The sequence below is a fragment of the Mesoplodon bidens genome (assembly GCF_964165515.1).
Source record: "Mesoplodon bidens genome assembly, chromosome: X".
NCBI classification, from domain to species: domain Eukaryota; kingdom Metazoa; phylum Chordata; class Mammalia; order Artiodactyla; family Ziphiidae; genus Mesoplodon; species Mesoplodon bidens.
The window spans coordinates 52,320,767-52,348,585 of record NC_138163.1 but is presented as its reverse complement, the minus strand read 5'-3'; the positions used below and the strand labels follow the sequence as shown (position 1 = coordinate 52,348,585).

The following is a 27,819-nucleotide window of genomic DNA, read 5'->3' as shown; positions in this document are numbered from 1 at the left end:
AACAGCATAAAAAGGCCAATATCACTTGAGCAGACTATGTAAGGGTAAAAAGTGAAAAAAAATACTGTGATATGGGGGAATAAATAATTTCCCAAGTCCTCTAAGAAAGAGTAGAGAAACTGATAAATCATAGGAATGTCTACACTCTGAGGGAGATCAGGGACCTTATCTTTCTTAGCACCTGGAAAAGTACCTAAATCATAACAGATACTTGGTGAATGTGTGTGGAATAAGGAATAACTGAGCCAGGGGTCTGAGACCTGGGAAATCAGGCAGCAATATGCTGATGTAGATACCAGTAGGTAGTGGGCATAGTTTGTTTGTTTCCTTTTAGTTGCATGTGGTTTCTCATAAGCCACCTGAGGTAATCAGAAACACAAGAAGTTTGCAGGTCCCTAGAGGGTAAAATTATTCAACAACTACCACCTCTCGGAAGAGTTTCAATTGATCTGACTTGTGTCAAGTGCCCATAAATGGATAAGTGAACCAATCAGTGTGGATAAGGAATTGACGTACCATGACTGGGTCAGCTTACGTCACATACTCAACACTGTGGTTAGTAACCAGAAGATGTAGAGGGCAGTGGGCAAGAGATCCAGAGGACCTTTCAAATTCCTCTATTTCCTTTTAAAATTTCCTCTTTTATAGAGATCAGTTTACCTATCCAGTGTTCGTAACCCCAGTTTCCTAGAACATTAGAACATTACGTATGTGTCTCTACAAACTTGGGTTTCAGGCAAAAAAAAAAAAAAAAAGAAAAAAGTGAACGCTTTCATGGCCACACATCAGTGTTGAAACACCTCCTTGTACTGTGGAAATCACTATGAACAAGTGGCCCAATTCATGTCATCCCGCTGTGCCCCGTGCAGCATCGCCTGCAACTGAGCCTGAACTTCAGCAAGTTTTTGTTGGTCCAAACTGTCATGAAAATTCCCTTGCTCGTAGCAATGGAGAGGGACAGGATAAATCACATACTTCAGCTTCATCAAGGATGTCAAGTGTTGCAGAAGACTCTTGAGCACAGGCATTGTAATGGGATTGAAGCCAAAGCTAAGGACACGGAGGTGGGTACAGTGGCTCAGGGCTGGGAGGATGGCAGAGAGAGTAGAATCAGTTATCATACAATTGTTTATCTCCAGATGTTGCAGGGTGCTTGAGACCTTCTCCAGCAGAGCCTGGAAGGGCTCATATCCTTCTGAGAAGATCTCGTTGTTACTGAGACTCAGTTCCTTTAGGTGGGTGGCCTGAGAGCTCTCGGACAGGACAGTGATGTCTCTGTTAGAAAGGCTACAGAAAGGTAGATACAGTGTATTCAACTGACGTGGCACAACTCTATAGAGAGAAAAGAGTAAGGTTATTTCAGAAGAATGAGGGCAATGAGCCCCAAATTATAGGTACCTAAGGCTCTAGAATAAAGTACTGTGTTCACGGTTTGCAACAGGTGGTTAACATTGTGGACTTTGGGATCAGACTTTATACATTTGTGACCTTGAGAAAGTGACTTTACAACTCTGAGGTACAGGGATTTAATCTTGAAAACGTGCACAGTAGTAATTATTATAAAGAACTGCGGGAAAGATTAAGTGAAGAAAGTGCATGCACTTAGTATATACGACATAATCAGTGTTGCATCTGATTCACTTATTTGGCGAGGATGGGTCTGGGAAAGCAGCCAACTGAGGGTTTCCTTTGACTAGTTCCCAGATGACAAGTTCTCCATTCAGGGTCTAAGGCTTGGGGGAAATACAGGAGCAAAATTATCTGGCAGTGTTAACTATTGGGGCCCATCCATGGGCATGTGCATTAGTCCTATAGCTTAATGTTTCTCCATCTGAATGCCTGCCCTTCCTCTCCAGAGAGCTGTAAACTCCAATAGGAGAAGGACTGAGTCTTTTTCACCAATATATTTACACACTTATTATAGTGTCTGCCCAGGGCCACTGAATGAATGAATGAATATATGAGCACAGCTTCCTTTTCTAACCTCATCTGCTGCTCACCATAAGGTACCCCTCTCTCCCCTGGCTAGGTTCAAACTCCCAGCAGTGTCTACACTGAGGTAAAAAGAGAAATGGGTTACAAGGAGCTTAGGAAGATCCAAGCATGGTCTCTTCTGTCTTAACAATGAGGTGTTCAAGGAACACAGGTTCCTCCCCACCCCCTCACCTGAGCAGTTTGTGCAGTTGGTTGGTGAGGCAGACGAGAGGCAAGCTGAGCTCCTGGAGGTTGTCCAGCCGCCCAAGGGAGAGGAGAAAAGATCTGAATTTCCTTCTCGTAGAAGATTTAAAGGGGATGTTACACAGAGTAAGGCTGTTCAGGTGGATCACACGAGCCAAAAGGGTGAGGACTTCATTCAGATCAGTCTCATCCATTTCCAGGTGATCAATGCACCCCAGATCAAGAAACTGCAGGATACTTTTGTGGGCAGCCATTCTATCGATTTGCAAATCTCTGCAGCAGATGTGCAAGGACCCAAAGTCCTGCTGAATTTTACTACAAAGGAAAGAGAGGAATTGCTCTGTTCTCAAGGTACTATTGAGGGAAATATCCACTAGTAATTCCATGGGTTCCTGAGCTGACTGAGGCGCAGACCCAGAATTACCAATCCCGAGGCGCCTGACACTATGCTGAGCTTCTTCTATCTTAAGGATAGAGCGCTGAGAGTATTTGCATGACTTAAAACAGAAAGGGAATGTGGTCCGAATCTCAGAGCATATTGTCTTACACTCCGGGTCATGCCTTAAATCTAGGATCCTCAGTCTGGGCCCCCTGTAAGGAAAGGAAGAGACAGAACACATGAGAGATAGCTGATTTTAATATAACCCAGCAAGATCAATGATGAGAAGCAGGGACAGTGCACTTTAACCCTGGTTTGCGCTTCACTGCCATTCACCAAGAAGTTCTTTCCACACAAATGCAGCATCTTTCATCCTTTCCCCACCCCCTCCTTCACCTCCAGGCTTTCCCTGTCTCAATGCCCATATTCCGCTTGTGTGTAATCACACTCAAATCCATTCATAGTATCCTCAAGCACTTCTATTCTATAATCAACTCTATAAGGCAATAGAGTCCTGAAGGTGACCCCAAGTGCTGACCGACAGCTCTGCAAAGACTGCAGTATTCACCATTGGCTACTGTTGGGAGACGGTTAGGTATTCCCCTGCCCCAGGCTACAGCATACACTCCTGCTGACTCCCTGTGTCTCTACTGCTCATAGCCTTACCAAGAGGAAGAGTTCTGGGCAGGGAGCATCTGCAGACCATCAATCATGGCTTCCAAGATGTCATAGTATGACTCCTGTGTGTTCAATGACCCAATGTGGAGACAGCGAAAAGGCCAAACCCTCACCATTGCCGTTAGCATCGTCTTATGCCCACCCAAGAAGGCAGCATTGAACAATGGAACAAAGAGGTCTCTTGGGATTTCGTCCAGGGCATGGATAGCTACAGGCTCATTATTCAGCAGACTCTTTGCAGCAAGCATTAGGAGTGTAACTGTAGTCTCTTGGTCCATCTTCAAAAACCTGCTTCAGAGTGGAGAATATTTAGAAATCCTGAGAAGATATCTATAGTCACTTGTTTGCTTCCAGGGTTAGCTATGGAAAAAATACTTATTGAATAAGTATGTGGTCAATCATAGGGCCAACTCAAGTGACCTCTACTATAGGAATAGAATGAAAATGGACTTGTGTGTAATTTAATTATATATGTGTACAAACACGTGCACACAAGCACACACACACACACTTACATGAGATAAAATGCCATTAGAAATCAGAGGTACGTTAGCAGAAGACAATGCTTACCACCTAGCTGACTTCATCGAATTATTTCCTCTTGAGGAGCTTCAAGACGGAGGAAGAGTAAGACATGGAGATCACCTTCCTCCCCACAAATACATCAGAAATACGTGTACATGTGGAACAACTCCTACAGAACACTTACTGAACACTGGCAGAAGTCCTCAGACCTCCCCAAAGGCAAGAAACTCCCCAAGGGCCTGGGTAGGGTAAAAGAAAAAAGAAAAAACAGTGAATAAAGAATAGAGACAGAACCTGCACCAGTGGGAGGGAGCTGTGAAGGAGGAAAGGTTTCCACACACTAGGAAGTCCCTTCGTGGGCAGAGACTGCTGGTGGTGAGGGTGGGAGTTTTGGATCCATGGAGGAGAGCACAGCAACAGGGGTGCAGAGGAAAAAGTGGAGAGATTCCCGCTCAGGGGGTTGGTGCCGACCAGCACTCACCAGCTTGAGAGGCTTGTCTGCTCACCCGCCGGGGCGGGCGGGGGCTGGGAGCTGAGGCTCAGGCTTCGGAGTTCAGATCCCAGGGAGAGGACTGGGGGTGGCTGCATGAACACAGCCTGAAGGGGTCTTGTGCGCCATGGCTAGCTGAGAGGGACTCAGGGAAAAAGTCTGGAGCTGCTGAAGAGACAATACACTTTTCCTTGCCTCTCTGTTTCCTGGTGCACAAGGAGAGGGGTTTAGGAGCTCTGCTTAAAGGAGCTCCAGAGAAGGGAGTGAGGAAATAGTTAATCCAGTCCAGGAAGCACATAGAGTCCCATACAGCATAAAACCAAGGAGAAACACGCCAAGACACATATGAATCAAACTATAAAAAATTAAATACAAAGAACAAATATTAAAAGCAGCAAGGGAAAAACGACAAGTAACACATAAGGGAATCCCCATAAGGTAAACAGCTGATCTTCCAGCAGAAACTCTGCAAGCCAGAAGGGAGTGGCAGGACATATTTAAAGTGATGAAAGAGAAAAACCTACAACCAAGATTACTCTACCCAGCAAGGATCTCATTCAGATTTGAAGGAGAAATTAAAAGCTTTATAGACAACAAAAGCTAAGAGAATTCAGCACCACCAAACCGTCTTTACAACAAATGCTAAAGGAAGTTCTCTAGGCAAGAAACACGAGAGAAGTAAAAGACCTAAAATAAAAAAAACCCCAAAACAATTAACAAAATGGTAACAGGAACATACATATCGATAATTACCTTAAATGTAAATGGATTAAATGTGCCAACCAAGACATAGGTTGACTGAATGGATACAAAAACAAGACCCGTATATATGCTGTCTACAAGAGACCCACTTCAGACCTGGGGACACATACAGACTGAAAGTGAGGGGATGGAAAAAGATATTCCATGCAAATGGAAATCAAAAGAAAATTGGAGTAGCAATTCTCATATCAGACAAAATAGACTTTAAAACAAAGACTATTACAGGAGACAAAGAAGGACAGTACATAATGATCAAGGGATCAATCCAAGAAGAAGATATAACAATTGTAAATATTAACACACCCAACATAGGAGCACCTCACTACATAAGGCAAATACTAACAGCCATAAAAGGGGAAATTAACAGTAACCCAATCATAGTAGAGGACTTCAACACCCCACTTTCACCAATGGAGAGATCACTCAAAATGAAAATAAATAAGGAAACACAAGCTTTAAATGATACATTAAACAAGATGGACTTAATTGATATTTACAGGACATCCCATCCAAAAACAACAGAATACACATTCTTCTCAAGTGCTCATGGAACATTCTCCAGGAGAGATCATATCTTGGGTCACAAATCAAGCCTTGGTAAATTTAAGAAAATTAAAATCGTATCAAGTATCTTTTCTGAACACAACACTATGAGACTAGATATCAATTACAGGAAAACATCTGTACGAAATACAAACACATGGAGGCTAAACAATACATTACTAAATAACCAAGAGGTCACTGAACAAATCAAAGAGGAAATCAAAAAATAGCTAGAAACAAATGACAATGAAAAGACGATGACCAAAAACCTATGGGATGCAGCAAAAGAAGTTCTAGGAGGGAAGCTTAGAGCAATACAATCCTACCTCAAGAAACAAGGAAGATCTCAAATAAACAACCTAACCTTACACATAAAGCAATTAGAGAAAGAAGAACAAAAAACCCCACACACTTAGCAGAAGGAAATGAATCATAAAGATCAGATGAGAAATAAATGAAAAAGAAATGAAGGAAACGATAGCAAAGATCAATAAAACTAAAACCTGGTTCTTTGAGAAGATAAACAAAATTGATAAAACGTTAGCCAGACTCATCAAGAAAAAAAGGGAGAAGACTCAAATCAATAGAATTAGAAATGAAAAAGGAGAAGTAACAACTGACACTGCAGAAATACAAAGGATCATCAGATATTACTACAAGCGACTCTATGCCAATTAAATGGACAACCTGGAGGAAATGAACAAATTCATAGAAATGCACAACCTTCCCAGACTGAACCAGGAAGAAATAGAAAATATGAACAGACCAATCACAAGCACTGACATTGAAATGGTGATTAAAAATCTTCCAACAAACAGAAACCCAGGACCAGATGGCTTCACAGGTGAATTCTATCAAAAATTTAGAGAAGAGCTAACACCTATCCTTCTCAAACTCTGCGAAAATATAGCAGCGGGAGGAACACTCCCACACTCATTCTACGAGGCCACCATCACTCTGATACCAAAACCAGACTAAGATGTCACAAAGAAAGAAAACTACAGGCCAATATCACTGAGGAACATAGATGCAAAAATCCTCAACAAAATCCTAGCAAACAGAATCCAACAGCACATTAAAATGATCATACATTATGACCAAGTGGGGTTTATCCCAGGAATGCAAGGATTCTTCAATATATGCAAATCAATCAACGTGATACACCATATTAAAAAACTGAAGGAGAAAACCCATATGATCCTCTCAGTACATGCAGAGAAAGCTTTTGACAAAATTCAACACCCATTTATGATAAAAACCCTCCAGAAAGCAGGCACATAGGGAAACTTCCTCAACATAATAAAGGCCATATCTGACAAATCCACAGCCAACATCGTCCTCAATGGTGAAAAAATGAAACCATTTCCACTAAGATCAGCAAATTGACAAGGTTGCCCACTCACGCGACTATTATTCAACATAGTTTTGGAATTTTTAGCCACAGCAATCAGAGAAGAAAAAGAAATAATAGGAATCCAAATTGGAAAAGAAGTAAATCTGTCACTGTTGGCAGATGACATGATACTATACATAGAGGATCCTAAAGATGCTACCAGAAAAGTACTAGAGCTAATCAAGGAATTTGGTTAAGTAGCAGGATACAAAGTGAGTGCACAGAAACCTCTTGCATTCTTATACATTAATGATGAAAAATCTGAAAGAGAAATTAAGGAAACACTCCCATTTACCATTACCACAAAAAGAATAAAATATCTAGGAATAAACCTACCTAAGGAGACAAAAGACCTGTGTGCAGAAAATTACAAGACACTGATGAAAGAAATTAAAGATGATAGAAATAGATGGAGAGATATACCATGTTCTTGGATTGGAGGAATCAACACTGTGAAAATGGCTCTACTACCCAAAGCAATCTACAGATTCAATGTAATCCCTATCAAACTACCACTGGCATTTTTCACAGAACTACAACAAAAAATTTCACAATTTGTATCAAAACACAAAAGACCCCGAATAGCCAAAGCAGTCTTGAGAAAGAAACACAGAGCTGGAGGAATCAGGCTCCCTGACTTCAGACTATACTACAAAGCTACAGTAATCAAGACAGTATTTTACTGGGACAAAAAAAGAACTATAGATCAATGGAAGAGGATAGAAAGCCCAGAGATAGACCCACACACATACAGACACCTTATCTTCAATAAAGGAGGCAAGAATATACAGTGGAGGAAAGACAGCCTCTGCAATAAGTGGTGCTGTGAAAACTGGACAGCTACATGTAAGAGAATGAAATTAGAACACTCCCTAACACCATACACAAAAATAAACTCAAAATGGATTAAAGACCTAAATGTAAGGCCAGACACCATCAAACTCTTCGAGGAAAACAGAGGCAGAACACTCTATGACATACATCACAGTAAGATCCTTTTTGACTCACCTCCTAGAGAAATGGAAATAAAAACAAAGATAAACAAATGGGACCAAATGAAACTTAAAAGCTTTTGCACAGCAAAGGAAACCATAAACAAGACGAAAACACAACCCTCAGAATGCAAGAAAATATTTTCAAATGAAGCAACTGACAAAGGATTAATCTCCAAAGCTTACAAGCAGCGCACGCAGCTCAATATCAAAAAAACAAACAACCCAATCCAATAATGGGCAGAAGACCTAAATAGACATTTTTCCAAAGAAGATATACCAATTGCCAACAAACACATGAAAGGATGCTCAACATCATTAATCCTTAGAGAAATTCAAATGAAAACTACAATGAGATATCATCTCACACCAGTCAGAATGGCCATCATCAAAAAATCTACAAACAATAAATGCTGGAGAGGGTGTGGAGCAAAGGGAACACTCTTGCACTGCTGGTGGGAATGTGAATTGGTACAGTCACTATGGAGAACAGTACGGAGGTTCCTTAAAAAACTAAAAATAGAATACCATACGACCCAGCAATCCCACTACTGGGCATATACCCTGAGAAAACCATAATTCAAAAAGAGTCATGTACCACAGTGTTCATTGCAGCTCTATTTACAATAGCCAGGACGTGGAAGCAACCTAAGTGTCCATCAACAGATGAATGGATAATGAAGATGTGGCTCATATATACAATGGAATATTACTCAGCCATAAAAGGAATGAAACTGAGTTATCTGTAGTGAGGTGGATGGACCTAGAGACTGTCATACAGAGTGAAGTAAGTCAAAAAGAGATAAACAAATACCGTATGCTAACACATATATATGGAATCTAAAAAAAATAAATAAAAGAAAATGGTCAGAAGAACCTAGGGGCAAGATGGGAACAAAGATGCAGACCTACTAGAGACTGGACTTGAGGATACAGGGAGGGGGAAGGGTAAGCTGGGACAAAGTGAGAGAGTGTGAAGGACTTATATGCACTACCAAACGTAAAATAGATCGCTAGTGGGAAGCAGCCGCATAGCACAGGGAGATCAGCTCGTTGCTTTGTGACCAAATAGAGGGGTGGGATAGGGAGGGTGGGAGCGAGGGAGATGCAAGAGGGAAGAGATATGGGGACATATGTGTACGTATAACTGATTCACTTTGTTATAAGGCAGAAGCTGACACACCATTGTAAAGCAATTATACTCTAATAAAGATGTTAAAAAATCATTTTCTCCCCAAAGGATACAAACCAATAAGAAGGGAAATCTATATTTACACAAAAGCCACACCCTCATCATTACTTGAAAATGGAAAAGGCCAAAAATTCAAAAGAATTGTGAGTAAAAAAGAAAAATCTTGAATCCTGGCATAAGATTTGTCACACTCCCATTACCAGGCTTTGTGGAAAACAAAAGACAGACCAAGAAAAGCTGTCAAGAGAGAGGAAAGAAGATGGAAAAGGGATGAAAGCTCATCTAGAATGCCTAAGCCCAGAATAAATCTAAAAATACCAAAAAGGTGTCCTAGAATATGAAAGCCCGGACTACAGGGAACGTACTCCACAATCAGAGCTTACGAAGGGACAGGGATGATTTAAAGTGCAGTCTTTGAAAGATATAACTCTTAGGGAAGAATAAAGGCAAACAGTTAGGGAGAAGCACCCATCGGCACTTGGGTAATGACGGAGAAAAGAAACAAAAGGGGAAAATTAAGGATCTTGCAAGACATAAGAGAACCGCAAAATCAGAGCACTCAGGACTTCTCCCTTCATCACCAAAACAAACAAACAAAATAAAAAGGATCTGGACTTTGCCATACTAACAAAAACTCACATTATTAAACTAGGAATCTTGTTGAAAAAAACCAGTATCATACAGCTGAACAGAATGAAGGGAATTCCATACCAAACTTTGTAAAAAAAAAAAAAAAGAGGGATGAGGAAACAAAAGTGCATATATATTAAACAACCATGAAGGAGAAAAAGACTGGAAGTCAACACTCCAAACAAAATTAATTACACTCAAGCAAGCATTGGAGGATAGGAAACCCACCTTAAATAGAATATTTTAAAAAATGAAAAGACAGTGACTGACTAAAAAGAAAGGCTGAAGCAAAGATTTTATAACCAACTGGGGTGTCCCTTAAATATCACGGCCTATAGAAAAAGCTTTTCAACTTGCAGAAACTTAGGAAATTCTGCACCCCTCAGCCCTTCCTAAGGAATCTACTAGAGCAGGGGTCTGCAAACTGGCCCAATGATCCAAATCCAGCCCACTGCTTGATTTTGTAAATAAAGCTCTATTGGAACAAAGCCATGATCAATCATTTATGTATTGTTTATGAATGCTTTTGCACTACAGTAGCAAAGTTGAGTAGAGAGACAGTGACACTGTGACCCAGGAACTTACAATACTTCCTATACTTCTCTTTACAGAATGTTTGTCAAGTAATTTAAAACAGGAACTGGGATTGTGGTCCCACTGCGATGAGAAGGAAAACTTCACCAAAATACCTAATGGAGAGTATTTTACATACAATAGTAAAATCAAGGTGGAGGAAAGAGGAGAAGACTAATGTACAAAAGGTTTATGCTGTGAAAAAAGAACACAGAAACTGTGCAACTAAAAATGAGAGAAGGGAGAGAAGTAGAAGGAAATAGAACAAACATTTTATCATAATGCAGTAGGTGAGTGTTAAATGATACGGGAGGAAAAAATGCATAGGCCAGAGAGTAAAGTGTTAAGAAAACAGGTGGTTCAGAATGATTTTAAGAAAGCATTAAACGTGACCAAAAACATGTCTCAATGACAAAAGCCAAAACTCACAAAGAAGATATAACCCTTAGGAATATTTATGCACCAATAACAAACAAACACCTTTATAAACCAAAAATGAAAGGAGACGTAGATAAAATAATAACAGGAAACAGTAACAGTAGGAGATTTAATACACCAAACTCAGTCTAAGGCTGATCAAGTCATATAAAAAAAAGAGAAAGCTAATCAATAATGTTATATAGGGAATATATATTTGTCAAAATGGATCATAATTATCTCACAGAGATTAGATAATTGATTTCTATAAAGTAGAAAAAGTACAAACAATCCTCTAACCCCAAAGCAATAAAAGTTAGTAACAAAAATTGAAAACAGAAAGCCCTTTCCACCTGAACAAAATTTTTAAGGCTTCTCTTAGAAACTGTTGAACATAAGAGGAAATGCAAACTGAAGTTGTAAAGAAATTTTTTAAAGGAATGACTATGAAAAACTACATATCGGCATCTATGGGATACATTTAGCGCGGTGATCTGAGGCAAATTCACACAGTATGCACTTTTATGAGTAAAAATGGAAGAATGAAGATAAATTAATTAAAGTATGGCCTCAAAAAATGAAAAAAAAAACCAACTAGGAAAAAAAGAACAACTAAAGAAAGCAAAATATAAAAGCAGAAATGAATGAGATACAAAATAGAAAAACGAAATCTTGTTTTTCAAAATGAACAAACCCCTAGCTGGCTTGATGAAGGAAGAAAGGGAGAGATCACACATAGACAAAATAATAAATGACAAAGGAGAAATAATCATCGAAACAAAAAAAAAGAGATTACTTTGCCAACATCTATGCAAATAAACGTGAAAATCTATATGAAATAGGTAACTTCCTAGATAAATACAGATTACCAAAGTTCTGATTCTTGTGTTAGAAAGCTTAAATTAGGCAATTTTCAAAGAAGAAATAAAGTTATTACAGCAATACCCCCAAGAAGCACCTTGCTCAGATGGTTTTACAGGTGAATTCTAGTAAACCATCAAAGATCAAAAAGTACCAAAGCTCTATGAGTTATGTAAGAACATTAGAAAGGAAGGAAACTTCCCTAACTTCTTTTATGAAGCCAGTAGGATGCTAACAGGTAAAACGTAGATACCAAAATACTAAATAGAATATTAGCAAACATCCAACAGTACATTTAGAAACTAATATACTGTGATGAAGTGCAATTTATTCCATTAATACAGGGCTGGTTCTATATTAGGAATTCCATTGATATCATTCACCATAGTAATATAATTAAGGACAAATATCATATGATTAAAACCACAGATGCCAAACAAATCTTTGGGAAACTTCAACACCCATTCAGTGTTAAGAAAAGAAAAACCTCAAGAAATGGGAAAGAGGGATGCATTCTTAACATGATAAAAGATATATAATTAATTCCTCATGCAAGTATTTTATTTAGTGGGGGACTACCAGAGGTTTTCCAATAAGGTCAGGAACAAGAAAAGTATGCCCATTATATCATTCCTGTTCAGTCTTCAACTACAAGCATTAGTCAGTTGACTAGAGAAATCAATTAGATTTATGAGAATGAATAACAAGCAGTAAAGCCACCTCTGTGTGCAGATGATATTACTGTACACCTGAAAAGCCCTATAGAAACAACGACAGATTAAGCAAAACAATAAGAGAGATCAGCAAGGTAGTAGGATATAAAGTTACATACAAAAGTCAATGGTCTTTGTGTACACTCACACACACACAGCTAGAGGACACTTTAGTAGAGAAAATTCCATATACAATAGCAAAAACAAACCTTAAATGCATAGAAATAAATTTAATGAGAGCATCTATGCAAGGAAAAATTTTAGACACTCCTGAACGACATAGAAGGAAATTTAAATAAGCACAAAGACATTGGTCAATGTTCTTGGATAGAATAACTCAACATTAAAAAGATGTCGGTTCTCCCTAAACTAATGTATAAATTTAATATAATCTCAAAAATATCAGCGAACGTTTTTATGTTGTAGATCAATGGATAGTAAAATTGATATTTTTTTAAATCATGCAAGAATAGCCAGGATATAAGTGAAAAAGAAAACCTATAAGTGGGGAGTAATGATACCAGGCATTAAAGCACGCTATAAAACCTCGGTAATTATAACACTGTGGTACTGGTACATGAATAGACAAATAGTCCAGTGAAACAGAATAGGAAACCCAGAAAAACAACCATAATATATGGAAATTTCAGTATATGATGAAAGGGCATTTAAAATCACTGAGGCAAAGATGGACGTTCAATAAATGATGCTGGAACAACTGAGACATTTGGGAAAAGAATCAGTGTAGATCCATATCACACACTATACACAAAAATAAACTGTAAACGGGTTAGGAATCTAAACAAATGAAACCATAACAAAATCTTTCAGAAAATATGGCAGGACCTTGCTTTAACCTCAGCATAGGGAAAGACTTTCTAACTGTGACTCAAATTTCCAGAGGCAATGAAAGAAAACAATGATCTGTGTGACTACAAAGGATTTTTTTTAATGTACAGCAAACACATCATAACTAAATCAAAAGGCAATTGACAAATTGAGATAAAGTATTTGCAGCAAGCCTCCCGGACAAATGAATAATAGTCCAAGTATATACAGAACTCTGAAGTACGGAAGGACAAAAGGCTAATATTTCTACAGAAAAATGGGAAAAGATATGAGCAGATAATGCACAAAAAATATATAAAACAGTCCTCAAAATATAGTCAAACTTTCTCATAATTAGACAAATGCATACTAAGACAATGCCGAGATATCATTTCTCACCTACCACATCAACAAAGGTCACAAAAGTAGGGCAACATGTTCTGTTAGTGAGTCTGTGGGGAAACAGTCACGGTAGCTAGTGGGAGTGAAAACCAGTACAACCCTTCTGGAGAGAAATTTGGAAATACCTAACAGAAATACACATGCACTTCACTTTTGGCCCAACAATACTACTGCTGGGAATAAAACTTGAAGATCCATTTCCACCAACACAAAAGTACTTATGCCTAAGGTTATTCACTGCAGCATTGTTTGTCGTTGCAGAGTGTTGAAAACAAGTTAAATGCCCCTACATATGTCAGCGGAGTCCAATGCAGCTGTAAAAAACACAGACACAAAAACAAAAAAAAAAAAGCAATGAAGCCCTCTATGGCATAAAGAGTTTTTTTTATGGAATGCTGCTAACTGAAAAAGGAAAAGTGCAAAGGAGCATTTTAAGGTGCCGTCCTTCATTTAACAAACAAGGGAATATAAGAAAACATATATGGATCAGTTCATTTGTGCAGAGTAAACACAGGAAAGATTAAACCAGAAACTAAAGAGATTGGTTATCTACAGGGGGAGTGTGGGAAATAAGTGGGGAACGGGAAGGGGTTAGAAGGCATGACGAAAGAGTGACACTTGTCTAATAGATGTTTCTGTGCAGCCCTGACTCTTTGAATCACAGTAATATTTCACATACCCCAGAATTAATTAAAAAATCAAAATCAACTAAGATGTGGGGAGGAGGCAAGCTCAAATACAAACACCACAAAATTAACCTAACTATATGACAAGTGAATGTCTTAACCACAGCTGAAGAGGTGAGAAAGAAAATAGCTAAGCTAAGCAATGTGGGGAAATAGTACTTCTTTGATTGCATCCTCTGAGGCCTAAGGCATAAAGAACTGTACACAAACACAAGTTATCAAATCTGTTTCTAACAGGTGTATTGGGTAGCATTTCTGCAAGTACTTCATGTATATATCAGGAATGAACAAGTAAGTAAATATTGAAGATAAGGAGAGCCAGGTCACACAAAGAAGTTACAAACAAGGCTACAATGGATTAACATAAGAAGTATCAGTATGAGCTCCTGGCTTTCAATATCTATACATATAGGTAGAGAAACTGAGAAGTATCTGTAAACATGAGTATATACATACAGTATATTTCCTTCATTTGTGGATGGAGAGGGAGGACTTAGCAGCAATGAAACCGCAATAGCAATGAACACACACTGAGATATTGGTTTCTAAATGTCATTTTCCAAGGAAAGGAAGCTTGGCTCTTTGCAGAAGTGTTTTTTGTTTTTATTTCAGGGCCGTGGTGGGGACAAAAACACAAGATGAACAGGAATACCTTACAGTGTCAGCAAGGAAGTACACAAAAAAGGATCAGGTCTTGCTGAAAGAACACAGACCCCACCAAAAGATGCTTGCAGTCACCAAAGCTGGAACAATTCAAGAAACTAAATAATGATATAATTTGATTATAAGTCACAATGTAACATAGTTATTCATGATTCAATACTGACATAAATAATTTGATTAGTTATTTGATTCAATAATTTGAAATAAAACAATTTTTATAAACAACTTGAAAGTTTATAAATAAATAAATGGGGGAGAAAAGACAGCTCTTCAGAATGCCAATGAACCAATGTAGTAGGAATAAGGAAATAGAAAGTCACCATTAAGTCATAATTGTTGTAGGCAAGATCAACAGATGGATTTTAAAAGTCGTGAATAACAGTCTGAGAAGAAATAGGATATTTTCATAGTCTGAAAGTATTTCCTACACGATATTTATTACTTACAAATAGGAAAACAGTACCATTACAATGGAGGCACACAGTTGTCCCCACCTTAATCAAGTGTTGCAAATGAATAGCATCATTAATACAACATATGGACATCATGTACCCCCACACATGATGCTTGGAGAAGGGAACAGAATCGCTTTTGCAGCGCCGTGGTATAAGACCTAAAATTAAGGCACAGTGACATGTATGCCTTGACATTTGGGGGAAAACCCAGAGGGTCTCAAATGGACTCACCACAAGTTCCCATTCCCCTTTTGTGCTCCCAGGAAGAAGGTCCCCTAGCCAAAGAACCAGCCTTATCAGGGGAACTAGCCACAGTGCCTGCTCGCCCCTGACTATCAGGTTTCAGTTCCCTACCAGCTCACAGAAGTATTCAAACAAGCCAATCACATCCTCCCATGTGAACCAAGGGTCACCTCGTCCTCTTGCTACTACAGACTGTCCCCCACAGCCCCTGCTTGTTCACTCTCTTCCAGAGAATGACTCCTGTGGGGCTCTACCTGGCCAGTAGTGTCCTCCTCCCCAGGCTGTGAGTAAATGTTACTAATAAGCTGCTGTGGGTAGTATCTGTCCAGTGTCAGGTGTCGTGTGTTCAGCCACCCCCATAACACTAGGGTGGAAATTCCTCCATCATCAATGGGATGAAGGGGAGGAGAATAAAACCGGTATTGTTGCCAAAAATTTGTAATTTCAATCAAATCACAAGAATACATCAGAGAAACCCAAGCTGACAGACATTCTATAAAATACCTGACCAGTATCTTCAAAAGCGTCAAGACTGGGAAACACCCAGAAAGCTTAAGGAACTGTCAGCCTGGAGGAGACTAAGAAGTGATGGCCAAATGCAATGTGGTATCCAGAATGGGATGCTGGAATAAAAAATGAGATTACTGGGACAAATGGTGAAATTCAAATAAAGTATGTAAATTAGTTAATAGCACTGCATCAATGTTAATTTCCTAATTTTGATAATTTTTCTATGGCTATATAAGATGTTAACATTAGGGAAAGCTGGGTGAAGGCTTTCTATACTGTTCGCAAAGTTTCTGTGAGCCTAAAATTATTTCAAAATAAAGAATTTTTTAAAAAGTTCAGTGGTTAAAGGAATGGTTATGGTATAAACGACACTGTTTAATAATAGTTTAACTTATTGAAATACGGTTAGGAGGATGGATAAATGCTCGTGCCACATCATCCAGCACAAAACTATTTCAAACTGCTTTAGAGAGCCCATTAAAATAAATGAAAGTGCAGTCATCTCCAAGATGTAGATGAGTATTTATCTGCTCTTCAGAAGATAACCATTTGAAGTATAAAAGCAATGAAATACCATATATATATAGATAAGGAGAGACCAGAGAGAGATAGAGGTGGGGGAGGGGGGAGAGAGAGACAAACATTTCAATACTTACAATTTAAAGTCTGAGGTATCAAAACAAACCGCAAACAAAACTGAGGTGCAAAGGAGAAACACATTTTTTTTTTTAACAAGCGGGAGGCTGATTGAGGGATTTCAAAGAGAGAGTGCGAAATGATTAGCCACACAACTGAAGCGAATCACAGCTGAGGAAAGAGGAACGCACGGCGCGTGGACAGGACAGTGGACCCAGCAATCCGTTCGACTGCCTTTCTTATTAACCCCCAAACCTTGATCCTGGGTAATTTAATTTAGGTCAATAGAGGCGTAATTTATAGAAAGAATGCTGTTGTAATTTACCTGATTGGAACAAGAGCTGGAAAAAACTTGAGCTGTCCAAGACCCCAGCAGTAGGAGCAGGTTCCTGCCTCTCCAGAGCTGGAAGCAGACAAACCTCAGGGCTGCCGGCTTGGGCGTCTTAACCGCTCCCTCTCAAAGTTAAGCTCGCCGGAAAAGGACTTGGATTGGTGCAGCTCAGATCACGTGACCCCCTATCGCTCAATCTACACTGTACTGGGAGGCGGGGCCAGATTCGCGACCCCACCCAGAGGAACCGAGGGGAGAGATCCTTATGCATGAGAGGGTCCTTCTCAGGCGCCAGCCCCACCCTCCTGCATCTCCTTGGCCCAGTGTCTTTCCTTGTGGCCTGGGCACCGCCTAGTCAGGGTTTCTGCCAGGCCGGCTCTCAAACCTAGAGAACTGACGTCGAACTTGATAGGCTACACAACAGAGGGTGTGAACTTAAAAACGAGTGGCGGGCTTCCCTGGTGGCATTTTTAATGTTTTTTAATGTTTTTAATTTTAATGTTTAATATTTTGTGATTAGGCTAATTTGTTGAGATGGAACTCTAGAAAATATCTAGTAAGCAACTAACAAAAAAAGTTCACATATATTTACCATGTTATCAAAGAGTTCACATGACACTGTTTCATAAAAAATAAAAAAATTCAATTTTAGACTTGACAGTTTATCTGTGTGGTGTGTGCATTTCTGTCTTACACTTCTTTTACCCCCAAATGTTCACACACTTATGTGCAGGTTTTTCTTCACCTCTCTCAGTGGCTGGACTTTTCTCAGGGCATTGAGATCCAGGAAGGGATTGGAGACATGGTGTGGAAAATTCCAGAAATGTCCAACTAATGCACTGGAGCCCAATCTCCTCTCTCCTTCCCTCTGCCTTGAAACCTCTCTGGTCTGGAACTTTCAGAGCTACAATTCCGGCTCTGACCATAGGGGCATCTATCTACATTGAGGACTTTTTTTTTTTTAAAGGAAAATACATGATTTGTTTTCTTTTACTGTCATTACAGGGACCCACAAAACTCTGACTGCTATTTCGTTTATAGTTTTCAGGTCTGTTCTTTGTTGTTTGGTTTTTGGAAGTGTTTGTTTTTTGGTATTATCTCTCTGAGGTGGGCTGAGGTTAATTCCAGCCATTTGACTATTTTCAGAAAATTCTGTTACTTTGTACTAACTTAAGACAATCTCCCACACTACAGCAATAACTTAGTAAATCTCTGCTTGGAGAAGTCATCTTCCATTCCGTGGAGCTCAATTTCAGTCTCTGTTTCCCCAGGTAGCATCTGAATGACCCTAGACAAGCTCCAGCACCTCAGTAAGCCTCAGCAACCTTGGAAAGTTGGTGATTCTGATATCAGAGTCCCCTTGTGAGGAATTCATGAAAGAATAGACGCAATGTAGCAAGTACAGAGCCTGGCCTACAGCTGGCACACAGAGTTCTCTGGGTTTGCCGTACGAAGGAACACAATGTAGTGTAGCTGATCAGAGTCTGGCATACAGAGCTCCCTGTGTTTGTAACCAGAAGTACCAAGGTTCCCTAAGCCTCCTGATTCCAGATGCCCTCCTCTTCAAGGGTGGTACAGTTGGAAAGAGTTCCCTGGGTGTTAGGCTGGTAGCAAACTCAGGGGGCAGTAATTACAGGAAGTGGAGTCTCCTCTGGCCCCCAGGACTATCCTCCTCTATGCTCTTGGGGAAGGGACTTCCTGTTAGGACTCCATCTTGTTTGTGTGGCTCTGACAAAGTGGTTTGGGGCTTGCACTCTCCTTCTTCGGCAGCCCTTCCTGATATTCTCCAAACCTCCAGCTCCAGACCCACAGATTCTCTTCACGAGCAGCCTGCGAGGAGGGTGGTGACAGACCACTGCCTTCAGGCCACCCCATGGGTGAGTTGGTCAGCATGAGACCTTGTCCTCAGATCCCCACAGGGCAGGAGGGGTTCTGGGTTCTCTCCCTAACCCCAACCCACAGGACCCCCAGCAAGCTGACCCCCCTTTAGAGAAGGCATGCAGAGGGCTCAGGCTCACTATTTCCCACTCTCTTGAGGAAATGGGCCAAGTGGGCTCTGACACACCCATCCTGATTCCATGTGGGAAACCTCCCCTCGGGCTTCCCTGGTGGCGCAGTGATTGAGAGTCCGCCTGCCGATGCAGGGGACACGTGTTCGTGCCCTGGTCCGGGAAGATCCCACATGCCGCGGAGCAGCTGGGCCCGTGAGCCATGGCCGCTGAGCCTGCGCGTCCGGAGCCTGTGCTCCGCAACTGGAGAGGCCACAACAGCGAGAGGCCCGCGTACCGCAAAAAAAAAAAAGAAAAGCTCCCCTCTTATGGAAATGGCCCTGGCTGAGGTGAATTATTTCCCCTGGCTAAGGAAAAGGCAAAAGTCATGTGATCTTCTCAGGTCTAGGGTTTGGAGAGTAGGGAGTGTCATCTAGGTGGGGCGTGGGATTGTGTAAACTAATATTCCTTGGATTTATACGAGGTGGAGGAGGGGCAGAAAACCCACCATTACCACTGAATATTACATTAACTAGTCAGGGTAAATTGTATTAGTCCATAGAAGCTTACTGAGGCTTGCTTTCTTACCCAGCATATGATCTATTCTGGAATGTTCGATGAGTAGTTCTTATGAGCATAGTTCTATGTCAATTAAATACATTTGTTAAGTAACATTTTTTTTTTTTTTTTTTTTTTTTTTTTTTTTTTTGCGGTAGGCGGGCCTCTCACTGTTGTGGCCTCTCCCCTTGCAGAGCACAGGCTCCGGATGCGCAGGCTCAGCAGCCATGGCTCACGGGCCTAGCCGCTCTGCGGCATGTGGGATCTTCCCAGACCGGGGCACGAACCCGTGTCCCCTGCATCGGCAGGCGGACTCTCAACCACTGCGCCACCAGGGAAGCCCTAAGTAACATTTTGTTGTTTTTTTTTAATTAAAAAAATCTCCTTGTTATTTTAATTGGAATACTATTATTTCACAGATCAACTTAAACAGAACTAAGGTTTTTTATGATGTTGAATCTTCCTAACCTAGTATTGTATTTTTTTTTATTAGTTTCTGCTTTATAACAAAGCTTCTCCCTCTAGCTGAGTTTTTGTCTGCCATTTTGGGCATCACTCAGTGAGCTTTGTTAAAATTTCCCACTGTGACTGTGACTTTGTCCATACTCTATTTCTGTTAGATTTTGCTTTGCATATTTTGGCTCTATTTTAGGACATGCATACAAATTTAGAATTTTATATTAATATCTCCTTACTGCATTGAACCTATTAGCACAAAGAAATCTCCTTCTTTCTCTAGTGATGCTTTTTTCTTTAAAGTGTACCTTTTCTTTTACTGATAGGGTTATACCAGCTTTCTGTAGGTTACTGTGGAAAAGGTATACATTTTGCCATTTTTTTGATTTTCAAATTTTCTAGATGATTAAAATTTGCATGTGTCTCTTTTCAGGAGCATTTGATGGAAGGTTTCTTGTCCAGTCTGATAATAGCTGTCTTTCCATTTGGAATATTAATCTGAAATTTTTAATGTAAAAGTAGATGTAATTTGGTTTGTATATACTATCTTACTGTATATTTATTTTTGTCTCTTCTAAGTTCTTTTTCCTTTCCTTTCCTTTGAAATGATTAACATTTTATAACTATTAAATTGTTACCTCAAGTGGCTAGATAAACATTCTTTTGCCATTCTTGTAGTGTTTACCCTTCAGATTACAATGTACATTTTTGCCCTTTCAGTCTAGTGTTAGTTAATTAGTTCTTTAAAACTCCTCAGACAATTAGGGGACCTTGAGACACTTTGATTCCATATACCCTCCAAATTTATTGTCATGCATTTTCATTGTCTATATATTTAAATCCCCAGAAGAAATTACTATCATTGTGTTATATAGTCAACACTCATTTAAATTTGCCTACATATTCACAAATGTCATTAGTCTTTCTTTCCTGTATCTACGTGCCTCCACCTGGGAGGATATTTCTTCTGCCCAAAGAAGAGCCTGTAACATTTCTTTGAGTTTGAGTCTTCTGGTCACATATTTTCCGAGTTTTTGTTACATGATGATGAAATGAATGCATATTTTAGGACTGTTTGTCCTTAAAGCATACTTTTTCTCCTATTACAATAATACTGTTACACTGAGTTGATATCTTGTTACTTTTGGAAACTTCTCAACAAAGATCTCTTCAAATACCACTTCTCCACTGTTCCCTCCTCTTCTTTCTGGGACTCCCATTAACCATGTGTTAGCTATGTTCACTGCATCACCTTTAATTATCTCCCCCTCGCTTTTGGTATTCTCCATGCTATGTCTCTCCAGGCTCCATTCTGGATCTTTTCATCGGCCTTATTGTTCATATCTCTAATTCTTCCGTCAGGCAGGGAGGTCACCTTTGACCCTTGAACCATCACACCAGGGTAGATTTCAGGGTAGGTTTTATTGTGCCCCTAGAGCCAAGCAGAGAAGAGAGAGTTAGAGGTGAAAAGTCACTTGTCCCAGGTCACATAACCTGAACCAAGCAGAGCAGGGACTAACATCACAGACTAAACCCTGGGTCCAGACCCTTTCCACTGTGCTTGTTTCCTTCTTGGCTGTGAATGCTCCCCACCTCTCATTTCCTGAGAAGTGGAACCACAGTGAAGTTTCTAAGCCTCTTTTTAGCACTGTGACACATTTCTCTTTAGATTATAAAGTCAGTGATATTTCTTCATTAGCCATGAGAACTTTCCCAGGAATTTTTCTGGTACTGGGCCCATTGATGTGTTGTTCTCAATTTCAGAGAACATTGATCAAGTGAACACTTTACAAAGAAAAGCAAGATGCAGGTGTATCTACCGAAGGAGACAGAGCTCTTGGTCTCAACAGGCCACATCCCAGCAGCAGCAAGATAGAGAATCACTGCGAAGTGATGCTCACGTGGACATCCAAGCAAGATAGTAAGTGACGAGGCAGCATGGCTGACAAGTATCAACCAGTGAAAAACAAAACCTTGTAGTTAAATATGTCATTCTTCTCTCTAACCTGGAAGAGTGAGGAATGATGGGATCAGGATAACGGTTGAGCAATCTTTATTGTAGCTCTGCTATCATTGGGGAAAATGTAGAGAGGACTTCCCAAGACTATACGGACCACTTTCTTCTCTCCACTTCCCCACAGTGCTCCCTATGCCCTTCCATCCTGTCATCGGAGAGGCAATTTTCAGGAACAAGACGAAACCCCTGTTAACAAGGAGACAGAGCAAAAGCCTCCAGAGAGAAGAATGGAGAGAAACAGGCAGGATGAGACCTTGGGGAGCTGGTTCAAGATCAGAGTGAGTGTGCTGGCTAAATGGACCTAACATGTAGAAGAAGATGACAGAGAGGGTCATGTTGGGCGCATGTAGAGATGTTGGGACTTTTCTCTCGTGGCAGTGGAGCTGGTAATCTGTCTTGTTATTACTAGGAGTTAACGTCCTAGATCATGTGAGGGCAGGTTCAGAGAAGCAATATAAAGGGAGCAGACTGACTGCAGGGAGCATGGGAGACGCTGTCTAAAACAAAGGAGGAAACTACTGCCAAGGAGATGGAGGAACTCCACACCAGAAGACGCAGTTTGGCTCAAGCTGAGTGTGGGAGGAGGTTGAGTCTCTGGGATCCTCGTCAGAGGGGCAGGCCAGGTCTGCCTTAGGTAGGATCTCTTAGAACTTTATAAAAGTAAGTACGTGTGAAAGATATGAAGTCGATTATTTCAGGAAAAGTATTTAAATGGAAAGAAAGGGTATATAGGAAGTCCGTGTCTGGTGTAAAAGTTAGCGATAACAGATATTGTCCTATCTTAAGAAATTACCTAAAGCCTGAAAAAAGGTCCTAAAGCAAGACACAACTGGGTCTTATCTTAACCTTGGATTCCATTGTATCACTTTTCTTTCCCCAATCATTTCTTTGCCTCCTAGGTTCCCTTCGGTATTAAATATGATGAGAAGTGGCTGCTGAATTTGATTCACAAGCAATGCAGTGTCCCCTTCACCCCTGTCGAAGTAAGAGAGGACATTGAGGCCGATGAGAGGAAACGGGGTAGATGGCAGGCCCAGATGAGAAATGGCTCTGGTCTCATATTATGCTTCTCTTGTCACTCTCCCTACAGTTTCACTATGAGAAAATGGAGGCCCAGTTCTTCGTTCAGAATGCCAACATTGCCTCCGCACTGAAGAATGTCAATGGCAAGATTTACAATGAGGCTAATGAAAGGGTGTGTGTCAAGGGCATGAGCAGGGCTAGCTGGGAGCCAGAGGGCAGGGCAGGGGCATGGTCTTGCTTGATCCCAGGGCTCAGATTTCCTGGAGCTTACCCAGCAATTGTAGAGCAGGTGAGAGCAGAGGGGTCTAGCTGGGAAGGATACTCAGGAATGGTAACTTGGGGAGGGGTTGGTGCTGGAGCTGTACCAGCCAGGAGCCTCTCAGCCCCCGATTCCCTCCTCCTGGCTTCCTGGAGACTTGATGACCCGTGATACTGGAATGGCGCAAAACCCTAGAAATGGCGTGGCTGCCTCCCTGCAGATCCATCCAGGGAATATGCCCAAGATGAGGACCTTAGACCCAATGTTGGGGCTGGTGGTGATGGTGGGAGAGATTAGGTAGAAGAGGCAGATTGGTCTCAGGTATTCCCTGCTGGGGTCCTCACTCTAACTCTTTCCTCATCAAAGCTTTTGGCCTTGGACCTGAGTGATAAGAAACCCTACCAGCTGCACGGCCTGTCCAACACTATGCCGAATGCTTCCAACACCAAGAACTTGAACCTGTCCAACACTGAGGTGAGGTGTGGTACCCAGATCCGTCTTTGAAGGGAAGGTGGGAAGGCTCATGTGATGGAGACAGAGGAAGGGAAATGGATTTGTAGGAAAAGGAAGGGACTATGGGTGCACGGCCATCCTGGCTCTGTTTCTCTGGCCCATGTGGTTCCTCCTCATAATCACAGGTGAAGTCTGCAGGGGAGATGGACAAGGGTAAGCGGCTGGAACCAGAAGGGATGTGTGCAGAAAGAAACCCCCTGTGCACCACTTTCCCTGATAAGTCAACCAACATAAGGTCAGATGTATCCTCTGTTACCCGCTGGCAGCCTGAGCTACTCCCGAAAGTGCCCATTTGCAAGGGGCAGCTGACGTGGACCTCAGGGAGGACTACAGACCCTATGCTCTCCTCTCTGCATCACAAAGTGGACAGAGTTTCAACCACAATCCATATGGGCCCCCAGCCCAACATGTGCATATTTTACATTCTTACCTGCTGTGTCTGAGCCATTCTGGGGCAGGTGAAGAGCTGCAAAAGGGGTGCCATTTCACATTTCCTCTCTCTTCTTCCCTGACCCCCGCCATGGGAGAGCTTCTTTCCCTTCCCTTTGTTTTCTCTCTCTCCCTTGTCTCTAGGCCCGTATGTCTCTGTCATCTCACCCCTCCTACCTTCACTCCCTTTCTGTCTTCATCCCCCTCCATCTCCCTCCCTGAGCCCCACCTCACTCACCTCCCTGCCCCAGCATCCTGGGCCACCCATGGGGGGAGTCCAGGTCTTGGTCCAGGTCTTGGCAGAGTGCAGGACCCTAAGTGAGGTGGCAGAGCCTTGAGCACACACCCCATTCCCTCTTCTCCCCACAGCCTTCAGCCGGGCCCTGGAGGAAGGAAGGGAGGGGAAGGAAGCCCTGCAGCATGAGTTTGAAATGCTGGTCATGGTGGCACTGGAGAAGGGAGTCCGCACATTCTGCGGGAAGCTACCCAGGGGAAGGAGAGGAAGGGAGGGAGGGAGGCAGGGCATGCTCTCCCTCTGTGTCAGTCGATGGGGGACGTGTTCAGGGCCCTGGAAGGCTGGGACACTGGGGTGTGGGTGTACTTGCTCCCATGAGGAAGAGGGTCACCTCCACAGTTTCACTGACTTTTCTGTTTTGTCTTGATTTTGGCAGCTCCATCCTGGAATTGTTCCCCAAGTTACTAACCTTGGTAAGTGCATTCCTTGTTCACGGACTCCTCTAACTGGCACTGACAGCACCCACAAACTACTCTGAACCCCATTAGGTCTTGCCACAGTTACAGTTTTGAAACTGACCCTTAAGCGTCCTGGGCGGAAGGGGATGGTACAGCCCCTGTGGGAATGTGACAAAGGCTCTGGATCTTCTTCAGCCACGTTCTTCACAGGCTTTGGGGAACCCACGGTGATGATCCAAACTGTAGTCCTGCCCATGGAATTTCCAGGGCCCTTTCTCCCCTGACCTCTGACCCTCACCCTCTCTTGGGCCCATCCTTTTCCCTGATCATCCAACACCACCTCCTGGTCTGCACTGCTGACATCCTCTTCTCTTCCCCAGGATGGCCAGGAGACATCCCCACAGGCTAAGTGTGGTATTGAAGCCTGCAAGCGCTTACCAACCTGCAAGGTGAGGACGGAGGATCAAGCCGGGTTTTAAGTGGTGCCTGAGAAGGGGGTGTCAGCCCTGGTCCTGAGGACTGTTTTGATTCCAGGGAAGCTACTTTGGATCTGATGAGCTCAAGAGCCTAGTCCTGCAATTCCTGAGGCAGTAAGTACCTCTTGGAAGCTGAGCAAGGGGAGGGGAGCTAGGACAGGTGAGGCCACCTAAGCACAGGTCTCTCAGGGGAGTTTTCAAGTCTCATTTGAGGTCCAGACCACAGAGATGGACTGTCTTCATTGCCCCCCCTTAGGTGCTACTTGATCCATGACTACGGAGACCGACAGGTTCTCGCAGGGGCTTATCACAAGGAGGCCTGCTTCTCCCTGACCATTCCCTTCCACCCCGAGCACCCAGCTCCATGAGTATCACAGCACAGGCTCTGCTCGCAGGCCGTGTGGCTCCCCAGCTGACACAGGCCAGCTCCTGCAAATACGCACCACCCACTGTTGCTCTTTGTCTCCTAGAAACAGCGTGTGCGAGTATTTCAAGGACAACAGGAATATGAAGAAGCTCAAGGACCCCCGTGAGTGTGCAATGGGAAGACTGGGTGGGAAAGGGTGGTGAAGGGGTCAATCATAGGGCCCAGGGCGTGGCAGCCCCTGACCTTTGCTCGCTTGCCCTCCCCTCACAGACCTGCGGGTTCCGCTGCTGAAGCACACAAAACGTGTCATTGTGCACACCGTCTGTGATTTGCCCAAGACTCAGCATTACTTCAGCTCCTTCGTGGTGGACATTTGGTTCAAGACGGTGAGCGCCTGCTTCCTCCCTCGGGCGGGCCCAGGAAGCCGCAGGTGGGTAGGAGGTGGAGGTGGTGACTGGGCACCCGGGCTCTTCCCTTTCAGGAAACGATGCTCTGCTTCTCCGTCAGCGGGGTGTTCGAGGAAGGTAAGTGTGTGTAGACCCCCTCCCCAGATGTCTCATTGCTGCCTCCCCCTGGCCAGGCTCACTCCCAGAACCACCCAGCTTCCTGGACCCCTTCCTTTCCCTTCCCTCCACTCCCCCCGTCCCTCCCCACATGCCCTCCCCAACCTCCCCTCCCCTCCCCTCCACTCCCCTTCCCCACTGTGTTCTCCAGCCCTCAGTCTTCCCTCAGACAATCCAGGTCTGAGCTGTGTCCATGCCTGTCTGCCCTGCACACCCTGGGCATTGGGGACATAGGCTGTGGAGTTTGGTGGCTCTCTACCCGGATACTTACTCTGAGAACATGGACTGTTACTAAACCTCTCAGTTTCCTCATTTGCACAATGCGGTAGTAGTATCCACCGCTTGGTCGGCTGTGAAAAATGCATCCCGTGAACTTGTGTAGTGGTTGTCAGGGGCCCTGTTGTCACTGGGCGCAGACTGCTCCTATAGTGGCCCTGCCCATTCCAGACACCCTGGCCCCCGTGAACAACTGCCCTCTCAGCATGAGTCCAGTCACACCCTGACTGGGGACCGCCAACGTGAGCGTGTACAGCACGTGCAGTTCTAAGGGGTACTGTTGTTTGTTTGCTGTTGAAGTGGAAGGAAGTTCTCAGGGCTGTGTGTGTGCCTTCACCTGGACCTTCATCGCTACCCCTGCCAGCTACTGCAGGTGAGAGCCCTGTCGTGGGTGGGAATGCCCATCCCTGTCTGGGCTCAGGAGCGTGGGAATGTGGTGGCACAGACCTTAGGTTTACTCGGTATTGTGGAAAGCCAGCAGGGAGATCCCAGGAGTAGTCTAGCCTACTGGTTTAGAAGAGTGTGGGCTCTGGAATCGGCCTATGCATTCACTCCTTCCCCAACACTCACTCGCTGTGTCCTTGGGCAAGTCACATGACCTCTGTGTGACTCAGTGTCTTCTTCCGAGGATGGGGATCAGACTGTCCGCCCCTTGCACTGTGGTAAAAGGTAAGTGCGAAATTGTCCCTGGGTTAGGGATAAACCTATAAATCGAGTGAAGGTGGTAGACAGTCTCTCCAAAGGTGGCCTCTGTGGGGAGGGGCAAAAGTACCAGTCAAGGAACCTGGGAGACAGAAACAGGAGGGACGTGGAAGGGATCTGGTTGCTGAGTGCCACTGGGAGCAGAGTCAGTATTGGGGGTGTGGGTGTCCATCCATCAGTTGTCTGAGGGCCCATTTTTCCTTCAGTCTGTGCATCGTGAATGACGAGCTGTTTGTGAGGGATGCCAACCCAGTGAGACCCAGAGTGTGTTCTGCATCCCAGTGCCTACACCCACCTCCAGCTCCATGTATACCCTCTCCCAGCTGCAGCAGGACATCATGCAGGCATCCTCCACCCCATCTGAGATGAACCTCTAGTGGTCTCAGAAGTGAGTGCTGGGTTTGCATGGGGATAGGAGG

At 42.8% G+C, this 27,819-nt stretch overlaps 2 protein-coding genes across 2 annotated transcripts; one reads left to right on the top strand and one right to left on the bottom strand.

The window, feature by feature from the left end:
* Positions 1-821: 821 nt before the first annotated feature.
* Positions 822-3,513, bottom strand: LOC308608815 (melanoma antigen preferentially expressed in tumors-like; the record flags this gene model as incomplete). Its single annotated transcript, XM_081222147.1, has 3 exons — positions 822-1,332; positions 2,167-2,769; positions 3,224-3,513. The coding sequence occupies 3 exons, from the start codon at positions 3,511-3,513 to the stop codon at positions 822-824; spliced, it is 1,404 nt and encodes a 467-aa protein (XP_081078273.1).
* Positions 3,514-3,760: 247 nt separating this feature from the next.
* LOC308608814 (nuclear RNA export factor 3-like) lies at positions 3,761-27,587 on the top strand (the record flags this gene model as incomplete). Its single annotated transcript, XM_081222146.1, has 17 exons — positions 3,761-3,862; positions 18,879-18,957; positions 21,847-22,003; positions 22,224-22,377; positions 22,999-23,082; positions 23,190-23,294; positions 23,748-23,855; positions 24,020-24,129; positions 24,995-25,031; positions 25,397-25,465; positions 25,551-25,606; positions 25,749-25,844; positions 25,963-26,021; positions 26,130-26,245; positions 26,341-26,383; positions 26,999-27,071; positions 27,395-27,587. 17 exons carry the CDS (start codon positions 3,761-3,763, stop codon positions 27,585-27,587), a joined length of 1,641 nt encoding a protein of 546 aa, XP_081078272.1.
* Positions 27,588-27,819: the final 232 nt, after the last annotated feature.